Here is a 22,370-nt window from a genome sequence, read left to right as displayed (position 1 = left end):
GAGTCTGAAGAATATTATTCTCCGAATCATGTTACTGCTGCTTTTAATATAACAGAAAATGCGTCATCAAAAAGAGAAAGAAAGAAACTAACGGTGCGAGCAAGAAAAAAGCACTTTTGTTACATATTAATTATTCTCGAAAAAGAAAATTGTATTATCTAATCGAATAACAATATAAACTGAATATCAACATTATCGTGATCAATAGTATCGCGTAATACAATTTACGCTATATTGTTTCTTGATGTACAAATATACAATACATCAAAATAATTGACGAATAATGTCGGAAATAATGTAAAATAGATTTCCTTCGTATAAATCCGAAAAAAGAATGATTAAAAATGAATCTTTTTATAAGCACGTTTGGAGATTTAAATATAACAGATACAATAGATGTAAATGTAACAGATAAGAAAATCTTATTAATATGTAGAATAATTTCAAGTTTACCAGAATTTTAATTCCTTAATTAGAGACACATTCAATATAACTACATTCAAACAAACAGAAGATTAATAAAATTAAATTAAAACAATAACGATCAGGTGATAATATCTTTCCTTGATATTTTTCTATAATTAGATTTAATAAAGTAACAAAAAATTGGATCAAACATAACGAAACAAAATAAGTTGCGAAAATATTCGATCTCTCTTAATTTAGGATCACTAATCGTCCAAAACTACACACACACACACACACACACACAGACATACAAAATGGCGCAACAATGGGCTCTTACCAAAAACAGCCGCGGTATCCAGATCATTCAGACTAAGAGCCTTCTTTGCGCACAAAAAAGCCTAATCTCGTATTTACCTCCGCACTCATTAACTCTTAATCCCGCGATCGATCTTTTTTTCCTCTTCTCGTTATCGTTCGGAGCGATACGCGCGCGAACATCGCGAGGAGAGACCACCGGAAGGACTGTTCGCCGACTTCGTCCAACGTTCGAATGAAACCGAAGAAAAGAACTTAACTTCGCACACTGTTTCGTATGTAGATCGTTGCGGTCCACGCGTCGATGGCTACGTTAATTGTTTTGAGCTCGACCAACGCAGTCGTCCAGCGCCAATGATTACAACACAAACGCGTCAAAGGGAATGCGTTTGAAAAAGGCAAACGACCGATCGCGACTTGTACTAGGATGCATCGATACTCTGACATGGAATGCGCTTTTTTGCGCTCGGTAACGATGCGAGCAGTCAGTTACCCGACGTCAAGAGGATGGATTACGGTATCCTAACTATTAATCGATGTAAGAAAAGTCAAGGAAAATTAAAAAGCTATTTTATCAGGAGATAATATATGAAGGAATTATATAAAAATTGTATACGCGATAATTATTTACAAATGTAAAATAATTGCATAAATAACAGAATAAAAAAAAAGGCTGCTCGCAGAGAGACGCATTATTATTGTACTGTTCAATAAATCTTAATATACATTGCATATGCAACCTCGATATGCATTGCGAAACGAAGAAGGATATTAGTTTTAAAAAGTTACGGGTGAGATGGGTATGTGTGTGTGTGTGAGTGAGTGAGCCATTTTTTTCCTAATTCAACTATAAATTATCGCATCGCGATATTCCGGCTGCGTGTATACCAGTTGCTATCCCGCTTAGATTAACTGTACCGCAACGTACTTACGTAATCATCATTTTTGTCCGTAATTAACGCAGCAAATTATGATGGACTTCGTTAAAAGAGCGCGGGCGCGTTTGTATTAAAAATTTCCAGCTGATGATTTCCGTGCATCGACAGTCCGTTTTTCTTTATTTTAGCATTGCTCGCGGAAGAAGAAGAATCACGAGAATCGACTCTACGACGAGTGTTCATTCACGAATCGCGCATCGTGAATCGAAGATACTGATGGTCCTGAATTTCCGTGAAGATCGATTTAAGCGAAGAAGGTTGAGCCAGTAGGGAAGTTGCTGTATTCGATCGATTATTTTTCGGCATAAAAAAGATGAGCTATGAGTAGCCACGGTCATGATCATCCTATCAAGACTACGGTATTACAAGTTTTTACCTTGGCTCGTGCGGCCGTCGATTCCATGCGTGGAAATAATTAACCAGCAATATATAATTAACGGTATTTATGTAACTATACCGGGAAAATTTTTCTCATCATAAATCTGAAATTTTTTTTGGTCAAAAAATGCGGTTTTATATATTTTTTTTAACTATAAGTTTATTAGAAATAAAATATGGCGAGTTTGTTAACTTTGTAAATCCAATTTTTAAGGAAAAATTATTTCGAACACCCAACAAGAACTCGAACAAGAAAATCATTTGATATCACTGACAATGAAATTATATTAATATGACATTTTTATTACTATTAATATAAAAATAATTTAAGAACTTGAGCAAAAAACAAATTAAAAATAAAAATTAATGATATTTAACTTAATATAGTAGTTGTTATTTTTATATTAATTCACTTTAATATCTAATTTAATTAAAATAATTAATTTAAAAGTACAGCATAATATATTACAGAGGTTTATATGATATTATCTTAATGCATAAATTTAATTTTACACAGGTAATACGTAAGGTAATTACAAAAAAATCGATTAATGAACAGTGACTGTAAGGAAGCCATCTTTTCTCATAAAAGTAGCCGCCGTGTTTGATTCGTATGACTAATGTGTAATTGGAGACAAGTGTAATAATTTTCTTGAAAACGCCTACACGTCGCAAATAAGCAAAACTCATTCCGTGCCATCGTAAATATCATATCTCGACGATAAATTCGTACAATAAATAGCTCTCAACCGAGAGTTTATCTCATCCCACGAAAGTCATTAAAGTCTTTTCAAGGTGCGAAATTCCTCGCGCACCGATATCGTTAAATCGTGAAAGTGACTATTCACGCTCCTTGACGATGCACGATCGATTCCGGGACGAGTGCTCTCACTTGAATTTTCTTTCATATTCATTAAATGAATGAAGGCGCGAGCAATTACAATAGGCGTTCGTGCAAAATATATTCGTGACAGAATTTTAGAAGGACACGCCTACTTGCGAAAGACACGCGACTTCTAGTACTTGTATATACTCGTGGGATAAAAAAGTTTTATCTACTGAATACAACATGAATACAAAATCCATCATAACTTTTCACATAACGTTTAACAAGAAAGGTTGAGTTGGTCATAGAGTGTTTTAATCTAAATAAGTCATAATTTAACGGCAGATCCTTTAATTAACTTATAATAGAATTTAAAAAGAAAAAATAAGTAGATTTCATTAAATTACATATCATTCTATCTTTATATAAATTTATCGTTATTCTGCATTCTGATTTTGTAAAACTGTTTGAGCAGTCTATATATTATATAATCAATAATATAAATTTTATTTATTCTCTATATAATTATAAATCTATTAATAATCTAAATAAATGAATATTATTAATCCGGATGAATAAAGTTTTAAAGAAGCAATTCATTTGTGTAAAAGCAATAAACACGAAAATTACTCAAAAATTTTCATTCATAAAGGAAGTAGAAGATATGTGCTCCGACTTATTATTATTATTATTATTATAACTCTACGAGTTAGAAGCACTTTATTAAAAAAAATTTAATAGTTATTTTCCTGTATTTTCATAATTATATCATTAAATATATAATTGACATTTCTTAATAATTGTACATTCGTTCTGACTTTAGTATCGTTGGTAGAAATATTATTATCCATGAATAATTATTCTAATACATTCCAATATATTCTAATATATTCCAAATGTACATATAGATTAGGTACTATAGAATACAGATATATTTAAATGAAATGCATATAATATATGCGACGGCATATATTTTTTCGCGAACAAATTCAAAGACCGAGTTGACCCACTTGATCCCATCGCATGCACTTGTACATCCATAAATTGTCGCGACCTGTAAGATCCCGGTCGTAAAGATACGTGTCAACAATCACTAGAATAACTTTCTAAATCCTGCAACGAAATCGTGTAAAACACACGCTATCTAATCACGACGGCGTTTCTCGCGATTGATAAGACCCTTATAATCATCGAAGTGAATTCCTTTGAATGAAACTCGAAACTGAAAGGGAACGAGATGTCGTCGGTCGGCGTTGTGAATTGCGACCATAATAAAGCTATCGTGATAAGTTCAGTGAAGGAATAATCTTACGGGTAAATTGATAAGACCAGCGCTACTACAATCTCTAGGCAAATAATCTCTCTTGATAAATGTGTAAAAAATGTGTTAATAGAAATAGAAATCCGTGTTCCATGAAGCGTGCACGCGCATCAGCTAAATTAGAAATGATGAAATTTCAACCAGAATGTAACGCTATAGTTACATTCTCTTTCTCTCTCCCTCTCTCTCTCTCTCTCTCTCTCTCTCTCTCTCTCTCTCTCTCTCTCTCTCTGTACAATTTGTTTGGTTAAGAGTCACCAATTTCGAATTTCGTATAATGTTGCAAAGAATTATACATATAAAGTAAATTATGTATATATCTTTCACAATGTGAGAGAAAATTTGATTGGGGATTATAATTAACTTTTATGAAAATCCAAATTATGTCTGCAAATACGTTTAAATTTATATTTATTACTTTTTTCATTGTCAGTTTAATCGTGCGAATTATTATGACAAAATAAGAACAAATTTATGATAGATTATAATATTTGCTGTCAAATTATTACAATTACCTAAATCTGACAGAGTACGAGTAAAATAAAAAGTTCAAAGAAATTCAAATCAATTGTAGATTTTTCAGATTTTAAATCTATATATCTGCTCCTTAAATATTGGACCAAACATTGCCACGATACGAAAAATCGTTAATAGGTGGTCCGCGTTAACGAGGCCCACCTCATTCAGAACGATCGACTTCTCGCGTGCGAGCCACGTGTGTGGCCATGCGTTTCACGTCCGATTAACGTGTAAAACCCGTAAACATGTGCGACTTTCTACTTTTCTCCGCCGGCAGGATTGCCGAACGACCGGCATACATCCCAGATTCCACGGTGCATACACGTCACAGCGACTTTCGATGCAACGATACGATATTATACGACACGATATGATATGATATGATATGATATATGAAACGTTGATGAGAAACGAGACGGTTCGTTAAGCTTCGCGTGAAAATGATGCCGTTGATTAATCCTCTTATACATCAAAGATCGATCGCAATAAAATAACATTTCTATTGTGTAACAGTGATATGCAAAAATACGCGAGAAAATGTCTGTGAAAAATTGCGTCGTCAAAGTATTGTATTTAAATGAGAAAGCAAACACGACATCGAAAAATTAGGAGAGATCACTTTCACAAAAATATTCAATCGTCAATGAGAAAAGAGAATTGAAGGTGTTATTCGACAAATGATTCCGGAAAGAATAGAATCAGAAGGAAAGAAAGAACGGAAGGCGATCGCGCGACCGGAAATTCCAGTCGATCTTATCTACCATATTCTCGTTTCTCTTCTTCTTCGCTGAACGCAATGATCGTTTAAAGCCAGGACCGTCTGAGCATGTCCACTTCTTCGTTAATTGCGGAGGGGGGTTAACGACCCGAAGACTGCGCGCGGTGCGCGGTATGTACATTCCGATAAAAATCTCAAAGAATGCAAAGTGTCGCCCTTGCTCATTTTTTTCCTCTTTATACGCCATTTTTCATCACAATTATGCCACTTTCTTTGATATTTTTTCCGTTGACTTGCAACCGATGTTGACAACTGGTTGCTTCAAATCAATAAATCATTACCGTAAAATGGATCAATTAATTCATTGTAGAAATTAAAAGCTAAAAGTGTTTAATTATTCGTTTATCTTCTTAATAAAGCTTTAATTCTTCCAAATTCTTAGTATTGAGTGTAACTTTTTCATTAATCCCTGTCTTTAATTATTTACCACTATGTCTCTGGTATACTTATTAGGTTTCATTTACCTTTCTGAAATACGGCCAAATTATTTCTCATGAGAATCATTTTATTATCACTATATAGATATTCCGATGAGTATACACAAGTATTATTACTTTTGTTACATATTCTTGAATTATAGCCAACGTATTTCTTTCTGTCAAGAGTATCACGAATATTCTTGGACACTCGGTACATTAAGTAATACATTCTTTTATATCTGTGTGTGTGTGTGTGTGTGTGTGTGTGTGTTGACCCATCTTTTCGAAATATAATACTATAACACAAGTTTATTTTTCTCTCTTCATCTCTCTCATCTTCACTCATTCTCTCAACGACGTCCAACAAATATTCTCGTCGATGAGTCAATGACCTGAATTACCGCTTGGCGAAATGAAACTTGCAGGTCTTTCCGTGCATGCGTGCGTGCATGCATGCGTGCGTGCGTGCGTGCCTGCGTGCGCGCTTACGATAAACGGCATATACGCCTCTCGCGCATATCATTATACACATACCGCACGTATGTTTCTACTACTATTGTGCACTATAAAGATTTGTTACGCCCAGCGCACGACTTCCTTTTCTCGCAGGATCATAATTAGCGCCACTCGTTCGCTCGACAATGATAGTACTGGAACGCAAAAAATTATTTTGTCGCGAGATACATTCAACGATATTCTCATGATAAATTCAAATGTGGTCTCAATTTAATATTTTTGCATCACACAACATTTTACTCTAATTTCACACATTCTCTCTTTTTCAAAAGATCAATCAATCTTTTTAGTATATAAACAGTTTGTTATTTAAAATATGTTTATTATAGCCAAAGAATTTTCTATCATTTTCTCCTTAATTTTCTATTTCGTTTGAGAGTACCCTTGAAAGTATGGAATATATAACATTATTATAGTATATCTATATTAAACAATCCAATTTGCTGACATGCAATTTGGCTTCTTTAATTATACATATGTGTATCCTCGTAAATAAATTACTTTTTTAAAGTTTTCATCAAAAGTTGTCCCACTTAAAAAAAAAAAACGTAATAAAAAAACATTTTAATTATATTTCCAAATTTAATCTAAAGGGAGGTACGGAAAATCGATAAAGAAAGGTCGCATGTGATAAAAATCGTGTCTAGATGGTGCAATCGCGCGTCGATGATAATTGAGAAACCGGAAAAGGGAAGAGAGAAGAACATCGCCATTCACTTGGCGATAAAGTCTCGGCGTACAGTTTTATGCGCTATATTTACGCTTCAAGAGTCAATAGTCCTCCGGAGAACTGACTACGCACCACGTAGACCTCGCGTTTCCGCACGAGTATATATATTCGAAAATTTGTTTAAGGGCTGCTTCCGCGATTTCTGTCGCTTTGAAATTGCCAGAAATATTCTGGGAAATACAGTAATTACCTAGTTAATACTTCGACTGCGAACACCATATATACACACAGTGTCTCAAAACACGTCGAATGATATTTTAACTGGTTTTCCGATAATTAACGAATTAGAAAAGTCATTGTTTTATTGCGTAATTAAAATAGTACATAAAATAGACTCATTTATTTTATGATAAATTTCAAATTATACATACATAATTAAGTCTCTAGACTAGGATGAATTAATTTAATGAAACCGGCTCAAATTGCTACATTTAAAAGAACGTCTTTCTTTGAAATTTTAATTCCAAGTTAGCGAGATATTGTAATTTTAATGTAATTTGAAACAAAATATACATAACGTATACATGTTATTAAACAAATAATATTAAAGATGATCGTTTAATTGAAATAATTGTGTCTCTCTTGATAAAGAAAGGTGAGAGAAATCGCAAGAGAAAAAAAAATGAATCGATTGTTCCTTCTATCTTTGCACGCCAAGTATCGTTATTATAATTGGCGAATTTCACAAACGAATTAGATACACTTACGACTTCGCAAATTATAAGCCCAGACTCTTCGTGATTTATGTGAGATCTCTGCCACTTTCGCGCTCGCAACATTCATGGGTATTTCGCGCAAATTAATTACAACGTAGTGACCGAAATTTGCCGAGTCATCCAACCAATGATTAATTTAGAAATCCGACTTTAATCAATCTCGCGGCACACGGATTTTAATTAATTCTCATACAAACATGTACAACATCGCGGCGCACATTTGCAAAAGTAAAATGTATATGTAAGCATCGCGATGTACAAACAAGTCAACAAGCAAATTAAATTAACGAAATTATACGTCTCCTGTATATAGAGTACACATGTTTCAAAGGAAATCAAAGATCAAATCAATTTATCAGACATTGTACATTAAACGATAAAATACGTATGCTTCTGAAATACATTGTCTGTACGATATTAAAAAAAAAAAAAAAAAAAAAAAAAAAAAAAAATTGTATATTTTACTCGATCTCTTTTTCTTGAAATATCCTTGTATACATGCCTTAAAAATTGTTTAAATATAGACACAAACGGGCGTGCCCAAAGACGTCTTGAAAATTAACTGAATGGTAGCGTTAACGGGTAACGTCAGTTTTACGGCACACCCTGTATTTCCGTCGTCATCGTGTACCTTGTACCTATTTACATTTGCATCACGTTTTCCGCAGAGCTTATGAGTCTTCCTGTTACAGTGCAGCTGCATCGTTCCTGCTTTCGTTGGATTATTTTTACAAAAGCGTAAGGACAATAGTAAATGATAAAAAAATTTTAAATTTATATAATTGCATCGGATACATTTTACTGTGTCCGTATAGAACGAAATAAAGTTGTTTCAAACGTTACCTATATTCGCGACAATTATTATTTGATCGGAATGAAAGGTAAAGCGAGCATTGCGCGAAATAAAAATATCGCACGGATGCATTTGGCGCGATATAATAAGCGGTGGTTGGTGTTGTAATCGCGCCGACCCTTGAATGGATATGCAAATACAATGTGACATGCGGTTCGCTTGGATATTCGCTGCGGACGACAGCGATAAACCCGTGTAAACAGTGGGGTAGATATAGGCGGTGGTCGTGAGCCGATTACGCTCTTTCTAGATAAGACAAGGGCTAGATAAGATAAGATTCTAGATAAGCCACGCAGGCGGTCGAGGATAACTTCCGAAACTACGCGCTTTATGCAACACTATGTTGATGATACGTCGAGACACGTTGATAAACGTACCCTTTCTCAAGTCATCTGCAATAATTCAAAGTCATGCGACAAAATAGTTTCTCTGTATTTAAATTCAAATATGCAATCGCGTGTTTAAAGTTAACGTTGCAATAATATTATTGGAATGAGTAGAGTGAATTAATCCAGACGCCCCCTCAGAAAATTTATCATTCTCGCAAGCATAAAAGAAATGCGTCGAGTCGATCGCGAACCGGTGTTGTACACCCACATAGCGCACACGCACCCACGCACCCTACGCAAATATGTACAACGTGCAGGTAAAACCCGAAGGCAAGAATTTAACATTCAGCTTGTTGCAATCGGCCGATTAAACCGCAGAGAAAACAGCCACGCTATTTTATAAGCTCATCTCAAAAGTTACGCAACGTAACAGAATTCTGGAACAAAGTTCAACGTATAATTTAATACGTTTAAATTAAATGTATGTAAATTGTAGCACGTTTTGCATACTTTCTATAAAGAAAATGTATACCTAAGTACCTATAGCAATATAGAGTCGACAGTCGACTTCATTTAGAATTATGCTATTCGCTATATTATTATGGCAGAGAAATTGTTTTATGAAATTTATCAATCGACGAAGAATCAGTTTTACGTTTATTCCTGACGGTGATATTTTGGTTGCATATCAGAAGGAAAACGCATTCTATCGATTGGTGGACCGATAAAGTGGAATGTAACTGATGATACGAGTAATTCGATAACGGTGTCGATTGCAGTTATTTCTCGCCGTGTCGAATAAAACTTTAACGAAAGAACAAAGATAAAAAAAAAAAAAAAAAAAAAAAAAAAAAACTTAACTTGGCTCTCATTGAATAACATAGTATAACGTGTAGTGATTTCGTAATACAGTGTAGTATGACAAGCATATGGTTCACTGCGTCACAAACGTAGTAATATCAAGCGATAGAAGTTAAAAGACTGGATCTTTTTCAGCGCAAGTAATAATATTGACAATATATCACTGCACTGACATCTGCAGTATCTTAACGGTTTTCACGTGCTCGAGTTGCAGTACTTTAACGGTTTTAACGTGTACTCGGGAAATGATTTAACGCGCTGCTGAATTACTAATTACTTTTCGAGTGAAGCGCCTACTGCCTTTCGTTCGCCGTCGTGCGATTCCGTGATTCAAAGAAGAATACGAGAATACGTGATTTGAGAGAAGAGCTTGAAAGAGCAGCGAAGGAGCTGTCGAAAAAACACCGTCGAAAAATCGCGCTTGATTTATTTTTTTTTTTTTTTCTTTTCCTTTCGATAACGATTTTCAACCCTAATTCTTTCTTCGATCCGTCGGTCGAAACGCTATGGATTGTACGTCGTTGTTTTTTGCGACTCGTAGAATCGCACAACCGCAACACTACCAAATACGGAATCGTTTGCTTTTCATGTTTCAGTCCGCCCACAAACGTCATAAAGTCGGCGGAGAGAATAAGAGGAGGAAAGAAACTTTTCTCTCTCTTACACACATATACACGGTCCATTTTTTTCGTTAATATGTCTTTAATCCTACGTTTGATACGATAAACCTCTGTAAAGATTTTTGCTTTCTATTTTGTTCATTGTTTTATTTTTACACTATTAAAATTATTTAATCATTATCATTTTTCGTTTGTTGGTTATCGTACGAAATGCATTGAAAAATGTTGTAATTTGTTCAGAGAACGAGTTTACATGATTTTTTTTTGATATCGATAATTTTTGTATCAATATAATAACTTTTGTGTTCTAACAATAAGAAAATCTTAAACTGCGATAAGAATACGTGGATCGAATACAATTGGAAATGAAATTAATAATTGGTCTCAACGAGGCATGAAACGCGAGAAACGCATCAAAATTAATTTTGCCTTTAGAAACTTGGATATATTTTTGAACTCGACGAATTATATCTATGATATTCACTTCAGCAATCTAATTTCGAGCGACACGCATGTAAGTCGGCTAATACACTTAAAAGAATTGTGTCACGTATATAGATTATATAGGACCCGCATATGACATCATCTCATTTTATCACGTCCATGTTATATACAAAATAAATATAGAATTAAAAGACTGTGAAATAAAATCGTTTCGACATCTTTTAAATATAATGAGAAATTAAGTGTCTTGATTGCAGAATAATAGAAAAATTCGTGGAGCAAAGAAAATACTGGTTGTGAGACATATATGAAGCATATTATAATTTATACGTAAACAAGAATTTACTACGAGACAATTTCATGTCCAGAGACCGATTTAGTCACGATTGCAAAAGTGAATTAAACATAAAGTGGGCAGTCGGGGCATTCCGTGGCAGCCTACGCGCTACTTCAATAATCCACACCGACATTGATCGAAAGTTTGAGCCGAAAGGAAAGAGAAAAGAAATATGTCCAACTTGTCTCAGAAACTTTTAATCGAGGATACAACAAAATTTAAATTAAAAAAAAATTGTTCAACATTATGCGTAAATTATATAAATTACTTAAAAGTCCCTTAAATACTATAATATTAAAATTCAAATTATTATGTGTAAATAACACTTGGTGCCTAACTTTAAAATACGTGACATAATCGTAAATTATCGTTGGCGATCAAGTCGCGAATAGACGCGTGTATAGCTATAAAATCACGGCGGACGCGCGAACGAATGGCTCTGCATACACGATCGACCTATTAATTAGTTGTGCAACGAGGCGACAACATTTCCAGCGTGGCGGGAAGCCGCCGAAGCGTGTCGCAAAATTGCGATCCGCGGAAGCCGCATTATATTATAACGTCCCCGTTCTTCCGTGATTCGATCAAAAAGATATCGACATGTAATTAATAAAGAGGCGGCATTTTATTCGCGATTCATTTCACGTTGTTTTCTTATAACAAATCTAATTGGCACAAAGAGAGAGAAAGAGGGGGGGAGAGAGAGAGAGAGAGAGAGAGAGATGAAAATCGACGATCTCGCTCTTGAAACTGCAAATTTCGCCGCAGATTCTTTTCCAAGCGACATGCAATTTTTCTCTCCTCGTAGCTGTTCATCGACCGTGACGACCATTTGATGGTCTGAGAGTGAAATCTTGTCCTTGACACTATTGTCCTCTGTTATGCCGAGAGCGCGTATAATAAGTGCGCGGTGTCGAATCGAAAATGATTGCCGTTCGATTTTAAGCGCGAGCTTGTGACATTTCTTTTTGGCATGTGCGTTCTTTCAAGACCACGGGGCCTTGGGGAAAATTTCAAATTGCAATTTCTATCACATATTCGAAAATGAACAATACGATATGCTAGTACGATAATGCGCGCAGAGATAAGAAAGTTTTCGTTCGCTCATTAATAAGAGTGTATAAATTTTTTATATCCGCAGATAACACATATATGCACGTTCGTTTTATCAATGGGATTAAGAATTTTATATTATATCATAAACTGAAACATATTGAAAAACGCTGTCCTATATACCGCGACGCAATATACTGTGCGGTTGCAGAGAGAGAGAGAGAGAGAGAGAGAGAGAGAGAGAGAGAGAGAGAGAGAGAGAGAGAGAGAGAGAGAGAGAGAGAGAGAGAGAGAGAGAGAGAGAGAACAACTTACGTAAATCGTGGTGACGGTCGCGTTTCTAACCATATCCCTGACGTCGTCCATCTCCCATATGGACGTTGCGGATGCCGGCGTAGGTGCCAGCATCACCTCGCTCGCCATCCTCGCTTCTTCTCAGGCGCGACGGTGTCTTCTTGTATAATTCTGCGCCTCGAGGAAGGCGCGTATATATATGCGTTTTAAATTAATGAAAATTCCGAGTAAAGAAGGAAATTCCAATTAGAATGTCTGTTAAAAAATCTTTATCAGATTTATATCGCAGCCAAGATATTTAAATCTGATCCCGAGTTAATCAAGATATTTTATATTACCATGTTTCTCAATATCATTCTGCTCACTTAATTGTCACAACTTGTAATACAGTTTCATACTCGACGCGCGACCCTTTTCGTGAAACTTTGGTATGCGCGGCATCCGCTTCCGGGAGAGAGGCGGCGCGTGCGAGAGAGAAGAGAAGAGAAGAGAAGAGCGCGGCGAATGAGTTTAATTTCGGCGACCGACTTTGCGAAGCGCAGTTATTATAGCATGATATACTCCTTCATTGTCGGATTTCGTTATCGTGTTTTACGATATCGCGACGGCTCTGCTCCTCGATATTCTCCTCGTTGATAATCTAAAACGCAGAGGAAGTAACGATCGGCAACTGCATCGGCAATGCATATCGTTCTCCTCTTCCCGATAACGCAGACCAAAGCGATTTTCCCGTGTGGCATGGGGCCAACATCTGTCTTCGATCGTGTAGGCGATAGAATTCTGACGCTGACGCTGACGCTTTCGTGGGAAGCTAGCAAGTCCTTTTGTTTTTGCCTGATCTAATGAGATTCTTCTTACAACGTCATAGAGAAATAACGGCGGAATCATGAAACGCTCTATGACTTGCATTATACCGCGACTATAGATCCCTGAAATAGAGACAACGAGAATCGCGATCACGACGCATTTCCAAGATGATGAATCACTTTGCGCAAAACGCACGCGAATGTTCTACTGAAAAAATTTACACGATATATACGCAATATATACATTCTCTTCCGCATTCAATTCATTTTCTGAGTCATCCTTCACGGTTTATACCATGACAAAGATCGTTTTCAAACAACACTCCGATAATTCATATCCCCCAAGTTTTCTCCGTTTTAGCGACATTCCTGTCAATCCTACACCGCCACGTGTCTCGAAATTCGTTAGGGTACAAAGCGGTACAGATCGCGACGCGCCAATTGTAATTTTGCCAATCGATCGGTGATGTTTATCCTCCGGGGAACACACAGTCACAGGGGACGACACTTGGTTAGTTTCGAGCACGAAACCGCACTGACGAGCGAATCGCACGCGGCTTTTGATTCCGAGCGCGGACGGAGACGGTACTCGTGGCTCATGGCTCACGACACTCTGCAACCACACGACTGATTGTGAGTCAGCTGCTACGTTTCATATCCATGAACGCCTACATAAACACACATCGCACGCACCCAGTGGCGAATCAAGATGTAGCGAGACCCCAAGCGCAACGTAATAATTAAGCCTCACCCTCCAAATGTCACGTCACTCACGTATAACTCACGCATGAGACTAAATGGAAATACATTTCTCTTCTTTTAATAATTATTGATATTAAAAAAAATGAATTGTATCCTTTTCTAATTTCATATATAAAATTCATTAATATTCATTTTATATTTAGCTTTTTGAATAATAAATCAAACGTATGTGCCACGAAAGTAAAAATTATTTCTTTCGATTTTACTCGTTCCTATTATTTTTTATGCAGCTAATCTATTAATTCTGACTAAGCTAAGCTCTCGATAACAAATTCTTTTATCATTAAATATTTTTAATAAATGTAACGACAGAAATGCGTAAAGTTATAGTGATTATTTCTCTTTGCTCTGAGAATTCTCGGTGGCCTCGACAACATAATAATAACAACTAGAATAAATACCTATCTCGTGCACAAAATACAAAATATATTTTGTTTCCGTGAAAAAAAAAAAAAAAAAAAAAAAAAAAAAAAAAAAAAATAAATAAACAAAGCAGTTTAACAAAATACATCATTCTCCCGACGAGATACCTCAACAAATACCTTTTAGTAAAATCATAAGAATTTTCATAAACGGATAAATGTTTGAATGAGTCGCGAAACTTTCTAAGCTTTCCAGAAACTTTCCCAAAAATGATACAATAAGAGCCTACAGTAGCTAAGAATAAGGAATTTGATCGTGGAAAGTGCTTGAAAGCGTTTTCTTTCGTGGAAAGCATCTGACAATGAGCGCGAAACAATACACGGCTGTCGCATAACGCGGATTCATTTTCTCACGAGGTATTGGATTACTCGTTTTCTAACGACATGAAGGACATGATGGTAAGTATTGTATAAAGGCAGAGACGTATATAACGCAACCTATCTCATGCTCCCGAGACGCCTCTGTTTTTCACGGCCGACAAAGCTGGAATTCTTTAGGCTTTAGGCATTTTAAAGTACAGTGGGCCTAGAACTTTTGCCAGTATTCAGAAAATTGAAACACTTAAAAATATAAGAAAAAAATTGCAAATAATCCATACATATTAATAAGTTAATAATTTCAATAAACACATGTTCATGTGTTGTCTGTGTAAAATCGGTCCTATTCACACTAGGCCAGATGTCTCGCCTTTGACTCGCCGCCCACTGCGACCCATTTCTCTATTTGTACGCGGTTTCGAAATTTAAAACGGTTTCGATTATCTGTCTCGCCAAGTCAGTACATACCCGCGTCACTTTCACCGATTAATACTTTTTAAAAATACGAGTCCAAGAGTGCACACAATATCATACGTATTATGATTACGTAAAATACCACGGCACTTTTCCTTTTGAAGGAGACGATTTTATTAAGAATTGAATTAAAAGTTTGTACGGAGAAATATGAATATATATGAGAGAAATATATAAATTTGTACAGAGAAATATAAATTTTCGAGACATATATATATATGACGCAACATATTATTTAATATTAACGATATGTGCACAGTAAAGTAGCCTAGTTATTTTTGTACGGAATATTCAAGTGAGACTCTACACACTTTATTCGCGACATTAATCGTTTTCCGAGTATGTGTCATGGTCGTTGTCATAATTACTCTAAAAGGAGTCCCTCAAAGCATGTAGCGAGAACCGAATCCTCGTCTCAAGATGTCTCTTTCTCCGTCATTCGTAATATTATGCTAATTATACACGTATATAATGAGAATATCCCGGAAGATTCTTGAGCCAAGTCATCGTGACCAAATATGATTTAAATGTCGATCGATATTTCAAACTCACTTGATATGGTAAAGTCAAATGTATACATATATTGATATCGCAATATTCGCATCATTTTAAATAAAAATAATGTTACTTCTACATCGTTAAATATCATTTCTAAATACTATTTCACGTTTTACGTGCGTAATTATTTTATATAATTACGCACGTAAAACGTGATATAACTGCGTTATATGCTCTAAAAATTGTTTTTTTTTTTTTTTTTTTTTTTATTCTTATTAAAATCATCTCGTCATCGTAAATCCAAATGCCATATGAATCAATAATATTTAATATAAGCTTAAAAAAATTCGTTCCACTTTCTAAAAATAATTAAATTTATAATATGCAGAAATGTTACACACGCATAAACTTTACGATGAAAAGGATCATAATATTTAAGCAAGAAATCCACATTTTCGTGAACATTTCAGAGATATGAAGACGTAGAAATCGGGAGCATGTAATGCGCGAGAAATTCAAGCTAATTGCGCAGCTTGCACACGCGTTGCATAGGTCTTAATGCACGTTTGATAATTGCATCGCTTGTTACGTGGAGAACGCGCGCGTCCGCTTCTGCGTTAGAAAAGGAGGAGTTCCAACGACACGCCTTAAATTAGGCGCTTAGTTTCCAGTACATTAATCGACGGAAACGATCGAGACGAGATCACTCGAGAGTACGCGCGCGAGATAAGATCGCTTTTCTTACTCAGCAATGTTAATAAACATCGTCGATGCATTTTTACTTTCAGAACGATCGCGTTCGCGAGATTCTATGAGATATTTGCTGTGACTTTAAAAATAAGTATGTAATGAATCTGCTTCAACATGCAATAAAAATGGCCTTGCTTCTCAGAAATGAGGAATTGAAACACAGCGATGCATTATAAATGTGTCTTTGCGCCAATTTTACAAGATTATTTTCATCTTTAATCTTTAAGTTGAAATCAAATCTAGTTGACAAATTCTTTTGATGCAGATTTTACGCATTCGTCATCTTTTTTGAGCATGCGCCAAACGTGATTGTCGATAGAAAGTCGGTAACATATTTACATATCAATTATATTCATTAGCATCGATTTGTCAAAATTAATAAAGGTATACGAAAAAATTACCTTAAATTGTATATATAATAATCAAATATATGAATTTTATAAAAAATACCAAACAAAAAAGACAAATTTGTCAATATAGCTTGTATAATATTGATCGAGAAATTTTAAACGCGTAAATTAAATCCGTAATAAAATAGAGAGGATGAAGGGGGGGGGGGGAGAGAGAGAGAATCCAGACTTAAAAATCGAGTGAAATAAAATTATGGATTGCGAGAGAGACACAAGGAACGTCTTTCGTATGCGCAGGTTAATAAACGAAGCCATATTAATAGACAATCGATACAATTTTCTGAAAGCTGATATGGTCGTGTAAAATCTGCGCTTTACGCTTTACGCCTTACAGTATTGAGAGTAGCTTTCAAGAGACGATTAAGGTGTTCATCGCGCGATTCCTCGGGGAAATTCGCCAAAGAGGGAAAGAGGGGAGTTACTCGCGTTCGATGGTCCGCATCCGTAGCCGCGCGTTTTATCGTGCAATAAATAAGCTCGTGCACAGGAAACGAACGCCATATTTGTCACAGCGTCACAGCTCGGGAATAGCTTTACTGCCGGACACAAGTCCTCTACAATACGGTTGGCAAATACACGCAACGAGAATTCCTTTGACATTCGCTACGATAAAAATATCTTACTTTCTGCACAAAAACTTTTTTTATTAGAAATCTTAAATTTCCTTTGTATATGGCATTTAATCATAATTTCGAATAGATTTTTCTTGTCAAAAAATAAGACTTTTTTTTCTTTGACAACATTTCTATTTCGAATGCATCGTTTTTTAAATATATCAATACAGTACATTTGTTGTGTCTTTTGTGATTCTTCGTATAACAAAAATTTTAATAATTCTGTTATATAATTAAGTTTAATATATTTACATTACATATATAGTAATTATATTGTTTACATTACAGCTGGAAAGCATTCATAAGAGAATGTGTTTTATGACAACACAAATAAGTGTCAAGTTGTGTTTTATTATAATTATTATAAAAATGTATATATTAATTATACAGAATTATCAAAATTTTTATATAAAAAAATAAGAAATAGTAGAAACACTATATTGATAAAAGCACATATTCAATCACGGGATATTTAAAAAAATCATCGTTGAAAGTTTTGCCAAAAGAAAAAGATGCTTTTTTATAAGAAATATAATAATATCAAATATGTATATAAAACATACTTTGTATACTCGTTTATATTTGATATATTTTTTTTTTATTTACAAGTCATATAAATGAGCGCCGCGTGTCCTAAGGACACAATAGATTTCTTCATATGTTATAAATCGTTATTTTCATTTAATTGTTAATTTCTCAAGAGCGTTTTGACTTATGATTACAATTTCGGAGGAAAGGTTAAAAAAAAAAAAAAAAAAAAAAAAAAAAAAAGACTTACCTGACGAGAATCGTAGGAATCGGAGAAGTGGTCGGAGTCGCCCCCGCTGGACTGCTGGTCGGCTGTTGCCGCCACCGCGGCACCAGTTGCAGCGGCGGAGGCTGCGGCAGGCCTGCGTCGATCGTCTGCACTCGCGCCGCGATCCATCGTCGCGCCGTAGAACACATGGACAGCGTTCGTACCGTCGGTAGACGCGTCGTCGTCAGCGACGCCGTTGCACGCGAGCTTGTCTTGCTGCTGTTCCTCGTCTTTTGCCGGCGTCGTCGTCGTCGTCGTCGTTGCTGTCGTTGATGCTGGTGGCAGCGGTGGCACGGCTACTTCCTGCACCACCGCAGTCTTACTGCCCTTAGCGAACAACCGTGAGATCGTGTTCCACATTCAACGGGATGATAATGATCGCGTTGGCATCTACGGCTTCAATCAACAACGACCGATCAAGGCGACTCCCTATCTTCGTCATAGCCGAGACGACCTCGAAAAAGGACCTCTCTTCGCAGTGTCTCTTGTTTTCCTTTCTTTGTTCTTTTTCTTCCTTTACGAGGGAAATTCTCCAGTCTTTTCCTACCCACTTTTTTCTACACTCGTTTTACTCGTTGTTTTATAATAATTCCTTACAGAATGTTTCACTTCTCTTTTTCTTCTTCTTCGACTTATCCTCGCGCAAACACGCACGTACACATTATACTAACTATGGCGGTATGTAAGTCTTGCCGTTGTCTTCTGTAACTGATACAAACGAGACACGATGGAGAAGGATACACCGAGGAGCTCGTATTTGCAATCGCGAACGGTTTTTCCTTTTTCCACGTGCGCTGGTATCTCTAAATCGATGTCGCCAACACGAATTATCGATGTGTCACGAGGAATCCTCTTAGCCCTTCGATCAAGCCCTAAAATCAGAAATAGTTAATCAATATAAATTCTCCTTTTCTCCTTAATCTTTATATAATTAAAATGCTATTGGATCTAAGTTTAAGACAAAAAAGTTTACACAAGCACCTCTTTCTTTCGAGTATGACATACGAATAAATAAACATGGTTGTGAGGCACGATGGGATTCTCCTAAGAAGGTTAGATTTATTTTAATAGAAGGTTTTGGAAGATAATCAGAGCCAGTATTTGTCTAAAGATATTCATCTGAAGATGTGTAGCAAATATAAATATATTTCAATAAGGATAATTGATTAATAAATTTAAGTTAATAAATATTACTGGTTCCTTTTTTTATATTGGCAGACTAGATTATTGGCGTCATATGCCATTCACTAACATTGTGTAAATAAAAAAATTGAGGAAAATATTTTCTCCATATAAATTCTTATTATTAGTTTAACCGTAACAAAAGCTAACTCGAAGAAAAATATTTATTCAATATGATTATCGAGAAATCAAAGTGTAATCATACTGTCGATAAATATACAAAGCTATTTTCTAGAAAGCTATTATATACACATATATAAAGAATTAATTATATATTAACAATTTCCTCACAGCTACTATTTATTATAATTTTCTTCTTTTCTTATTGTCACTTAATTAATAATTTTCGCAAACATATTATAAATATTTTAAATAAACCACAAATAAAAGAAAATTTAACGAAAATTTGTAATGTTCTGAATAAATAATATAGGATAGATTTAAACGACATTTCAAATGTTAGGTGTCACTAATTACATTGATTCACCTCGTACATATCGAAAATTTATCTTACCACTTCAAATATATTTTACGTATAGTTAAACATTAGATATGTAACCTCAAAAAATAATATATTTAAATTAAATAATCTCAAAGCATATATAAAAAAAAAAAAAAAAAAAAATACATGAAATATCGATATGCCAGGGCAACCAAATAAAATATGTTGTTAAATTTTGCGCCGTGCTACAGTCCCAGTCGACGTGAACGCATTTGCTCGATCTCACGATTCTCGTAAACGACGAGAATATGTTTCAGGAAAGGTTGTCGATGTTACCGGCGACGCGAAACGTCCTCGATCGAACATGCCCCCTCTCCCCCTTCCCTGTCAGTTCCGTCATACACTAGTCAGCGAGAAATAATGCCGGGCGAAACGCGGCCAAAGGACACTGCCGCGAGAGAGAGAGAGAAAGAAAGAGAGAGAGAGAGAGAGAGAGAGAGAGAGGAGAGAACTCATTCGCTATTTTGGTCAGCAAGCTTGTCTTCTCTTTCTCTTCTTTTCTCTCTCTCTCTCTCTCTCTCTCTCTTTCTCGAAAGAGCCACGACAAGTATCGATCTTTGCGCAAGGAACAACCGGACGACAGGGAACGACGACGACGGGAGCGGCAGGAAACGAAACCGCCGTCGTTGTCATCGTCGTCGTTAACATAGCTGATTCGCACGATTGTTATTCGAGGGACAAGAATCTGTCTACAGGCATGTGTATGCGCGTGCAAAGATTTTACATCTATATATGTTATTCGTGTAGCGAATCGCGTGTGCGTGAAATAAGAGAGATTAACGTAAAAATTTAAGAAACTTTAATCTCTCATTGTCGAGGAGACATACCTCTCGCTTTTCCGCAGCTCCTCTCTCGAGATTGACTCGATCCTTGTTTCTCGTTACTTTCTCTATTTCTATCTCTCTCTCTCTCTCTCTCTCTCTCTCCCGTTCGAGACCCTCCGAGGTCTCGCGACAAACCAAGCTCCTCGAGTGTATCCGACCGTGCGTCGCGTTCGTTGACAACCGTCTTGAGATCCCGGCACTACACGCAAACACTGATACACAGACAATATATTTCGTTAAGGATTTTACCCAGCGTTATGAAAGCACACATCCAGCCAGGATCGTCCGATTATTCGCGAGACACTCTATCGTTCTCTGTCTCTCTCTCTCTCTCTCTCTCTCTCTCTCACTCGACCTCCGAATTGTCCGTTGCGGAGCGATCGCGCCCGACTTCGCTCCGCTTCCGCCGTAAAGTCCGTCGCGAGACGAGGCGAGGCGAGGCGAGGCGAGACGAGGCGCGCCGATAAATTCACAAACTACGAGCTTTGCCGCGTAACACCACGCGATCTCTCTCCCTCTCAGCACAGAGATTCGTCCGTTTGCAGGCAGCAATACGCCGCACGCAGCACTTTGCCGTCCATCGCGATACACGAGAACACGCGAGAACGAGAAGGTCGCGGCGAGCCGCGAGACGACTAATCGCGAGATGCGCGTGAAATCGACGATAGAGCGAGCGCGAATCGCAATACATCGAATTAAGGCCATTAATCGCATCGCAGTGTCGCAAACGTCATAAGTGCCATGCTATCCAATCAGCGTCAAGCTACCTTGATGCTGATTGGCTCACATGACTCGCGACCATCGCGACCATCGCGACGCTGCGATGCAACTAATGTAAACTGAGCCTTAGGGAATTCGAGTCGCGCGCATGCGCATCGATGGTGCGCGCATTTTTCAACGTGACAGAATATATAGAGGCTTTTCATTTCGAACGAATACTTCGATTCATTATTTTCTAATTAATTTCTTAAATCGATTTTATTTCATATACTTGTATATGTATATAATTTTAGTTAACCAAATATTATCGATCTCTATCGAAAACAATTTGATAAAATTCGCGGCTTTACACTATCGTCGCGAATAAATGCCTAACTTTCGTATACTAATAGATAGCGTGAAAATTCGAATTACTTAGAAAATTATATCAGAAATAGAATCTTGTTTACAATTATTAGTTCATTTTCGCAATGGTTACGGATACGAAAAGAAAAAAACTTACGTGTATGCATCGTTGCGACTAAATATGTAGGATACAATTCTCGGTGACATCTTTTCCGAGTTTGTCCGAGTTTCGATCCCGCTCTCTGTCTCAAGAAGCGTGTTACATCTCGTTCTCCGCGCGCCGTCGTCATCA

General features: G+C 36.3%; 1 protein-coding gene across 11 annotated transcripts in view; it reads right to left on the bottom strand.

Moving 5' to 3' along the window:
• Positions 1 to 22,369, bottom strand: part of Patronin (calmodulin-regulated spectrin-associated protein patronin) — a 54,867-nt gene extending 32,498 nt beyond the window's left edge. For 6 of the 11 annotated variants that reach the window (XM_072907829.1, XM_072907832.1, XM_072907834.1 and 3 more), the window contains exons 1-2: positions 21,017 to 21,622; positions 18,488 to 19,377 (exon numbers count right to left, since the gene is read on the bottom strand). In XM_072907829.1, coding sequence (XP_072763930.1) covers positions 18,488 to 18,865 — 378 coding nt within the window. In that variant the 5' untranslated portion in view covers positions 18,866 to 19,377; positions 21,017 to 21,622. Of the gene's footprint in view, positions 1 to 12,676; positions 14,390 to 18,487; positions 19,378 to 21,016; positions 21,623 to 22,235 lie in introns of those variants that run through there. The other 5 variants (XM_072907835.1, XM_072907833.1, XM_072907831.1 and 2 more) reach the window with 4 other exon arrangements.
• Position 22,370: the final 1 nt, after the last annotated feature.

This window comes from Anoplolepis gracilipes, chromosome 16, assembly GCF_047496725.1.
Source record: "Anoplolepis gracilipes chromosome 16, ASM4749672v1, whole genome shotgun sequence".
NCBI classification, from domain to species: Eukaryota; Metazoa; Arthropoda; class Insecta; order Hymenoptera; family Formicidae; genus Anoplolepis; species Anoplolepis gracilipes.
Note: the sequence above shows the minus strand (reverse complement) of the source record. Positions and strands in the feature narration are given on the sequence as shown.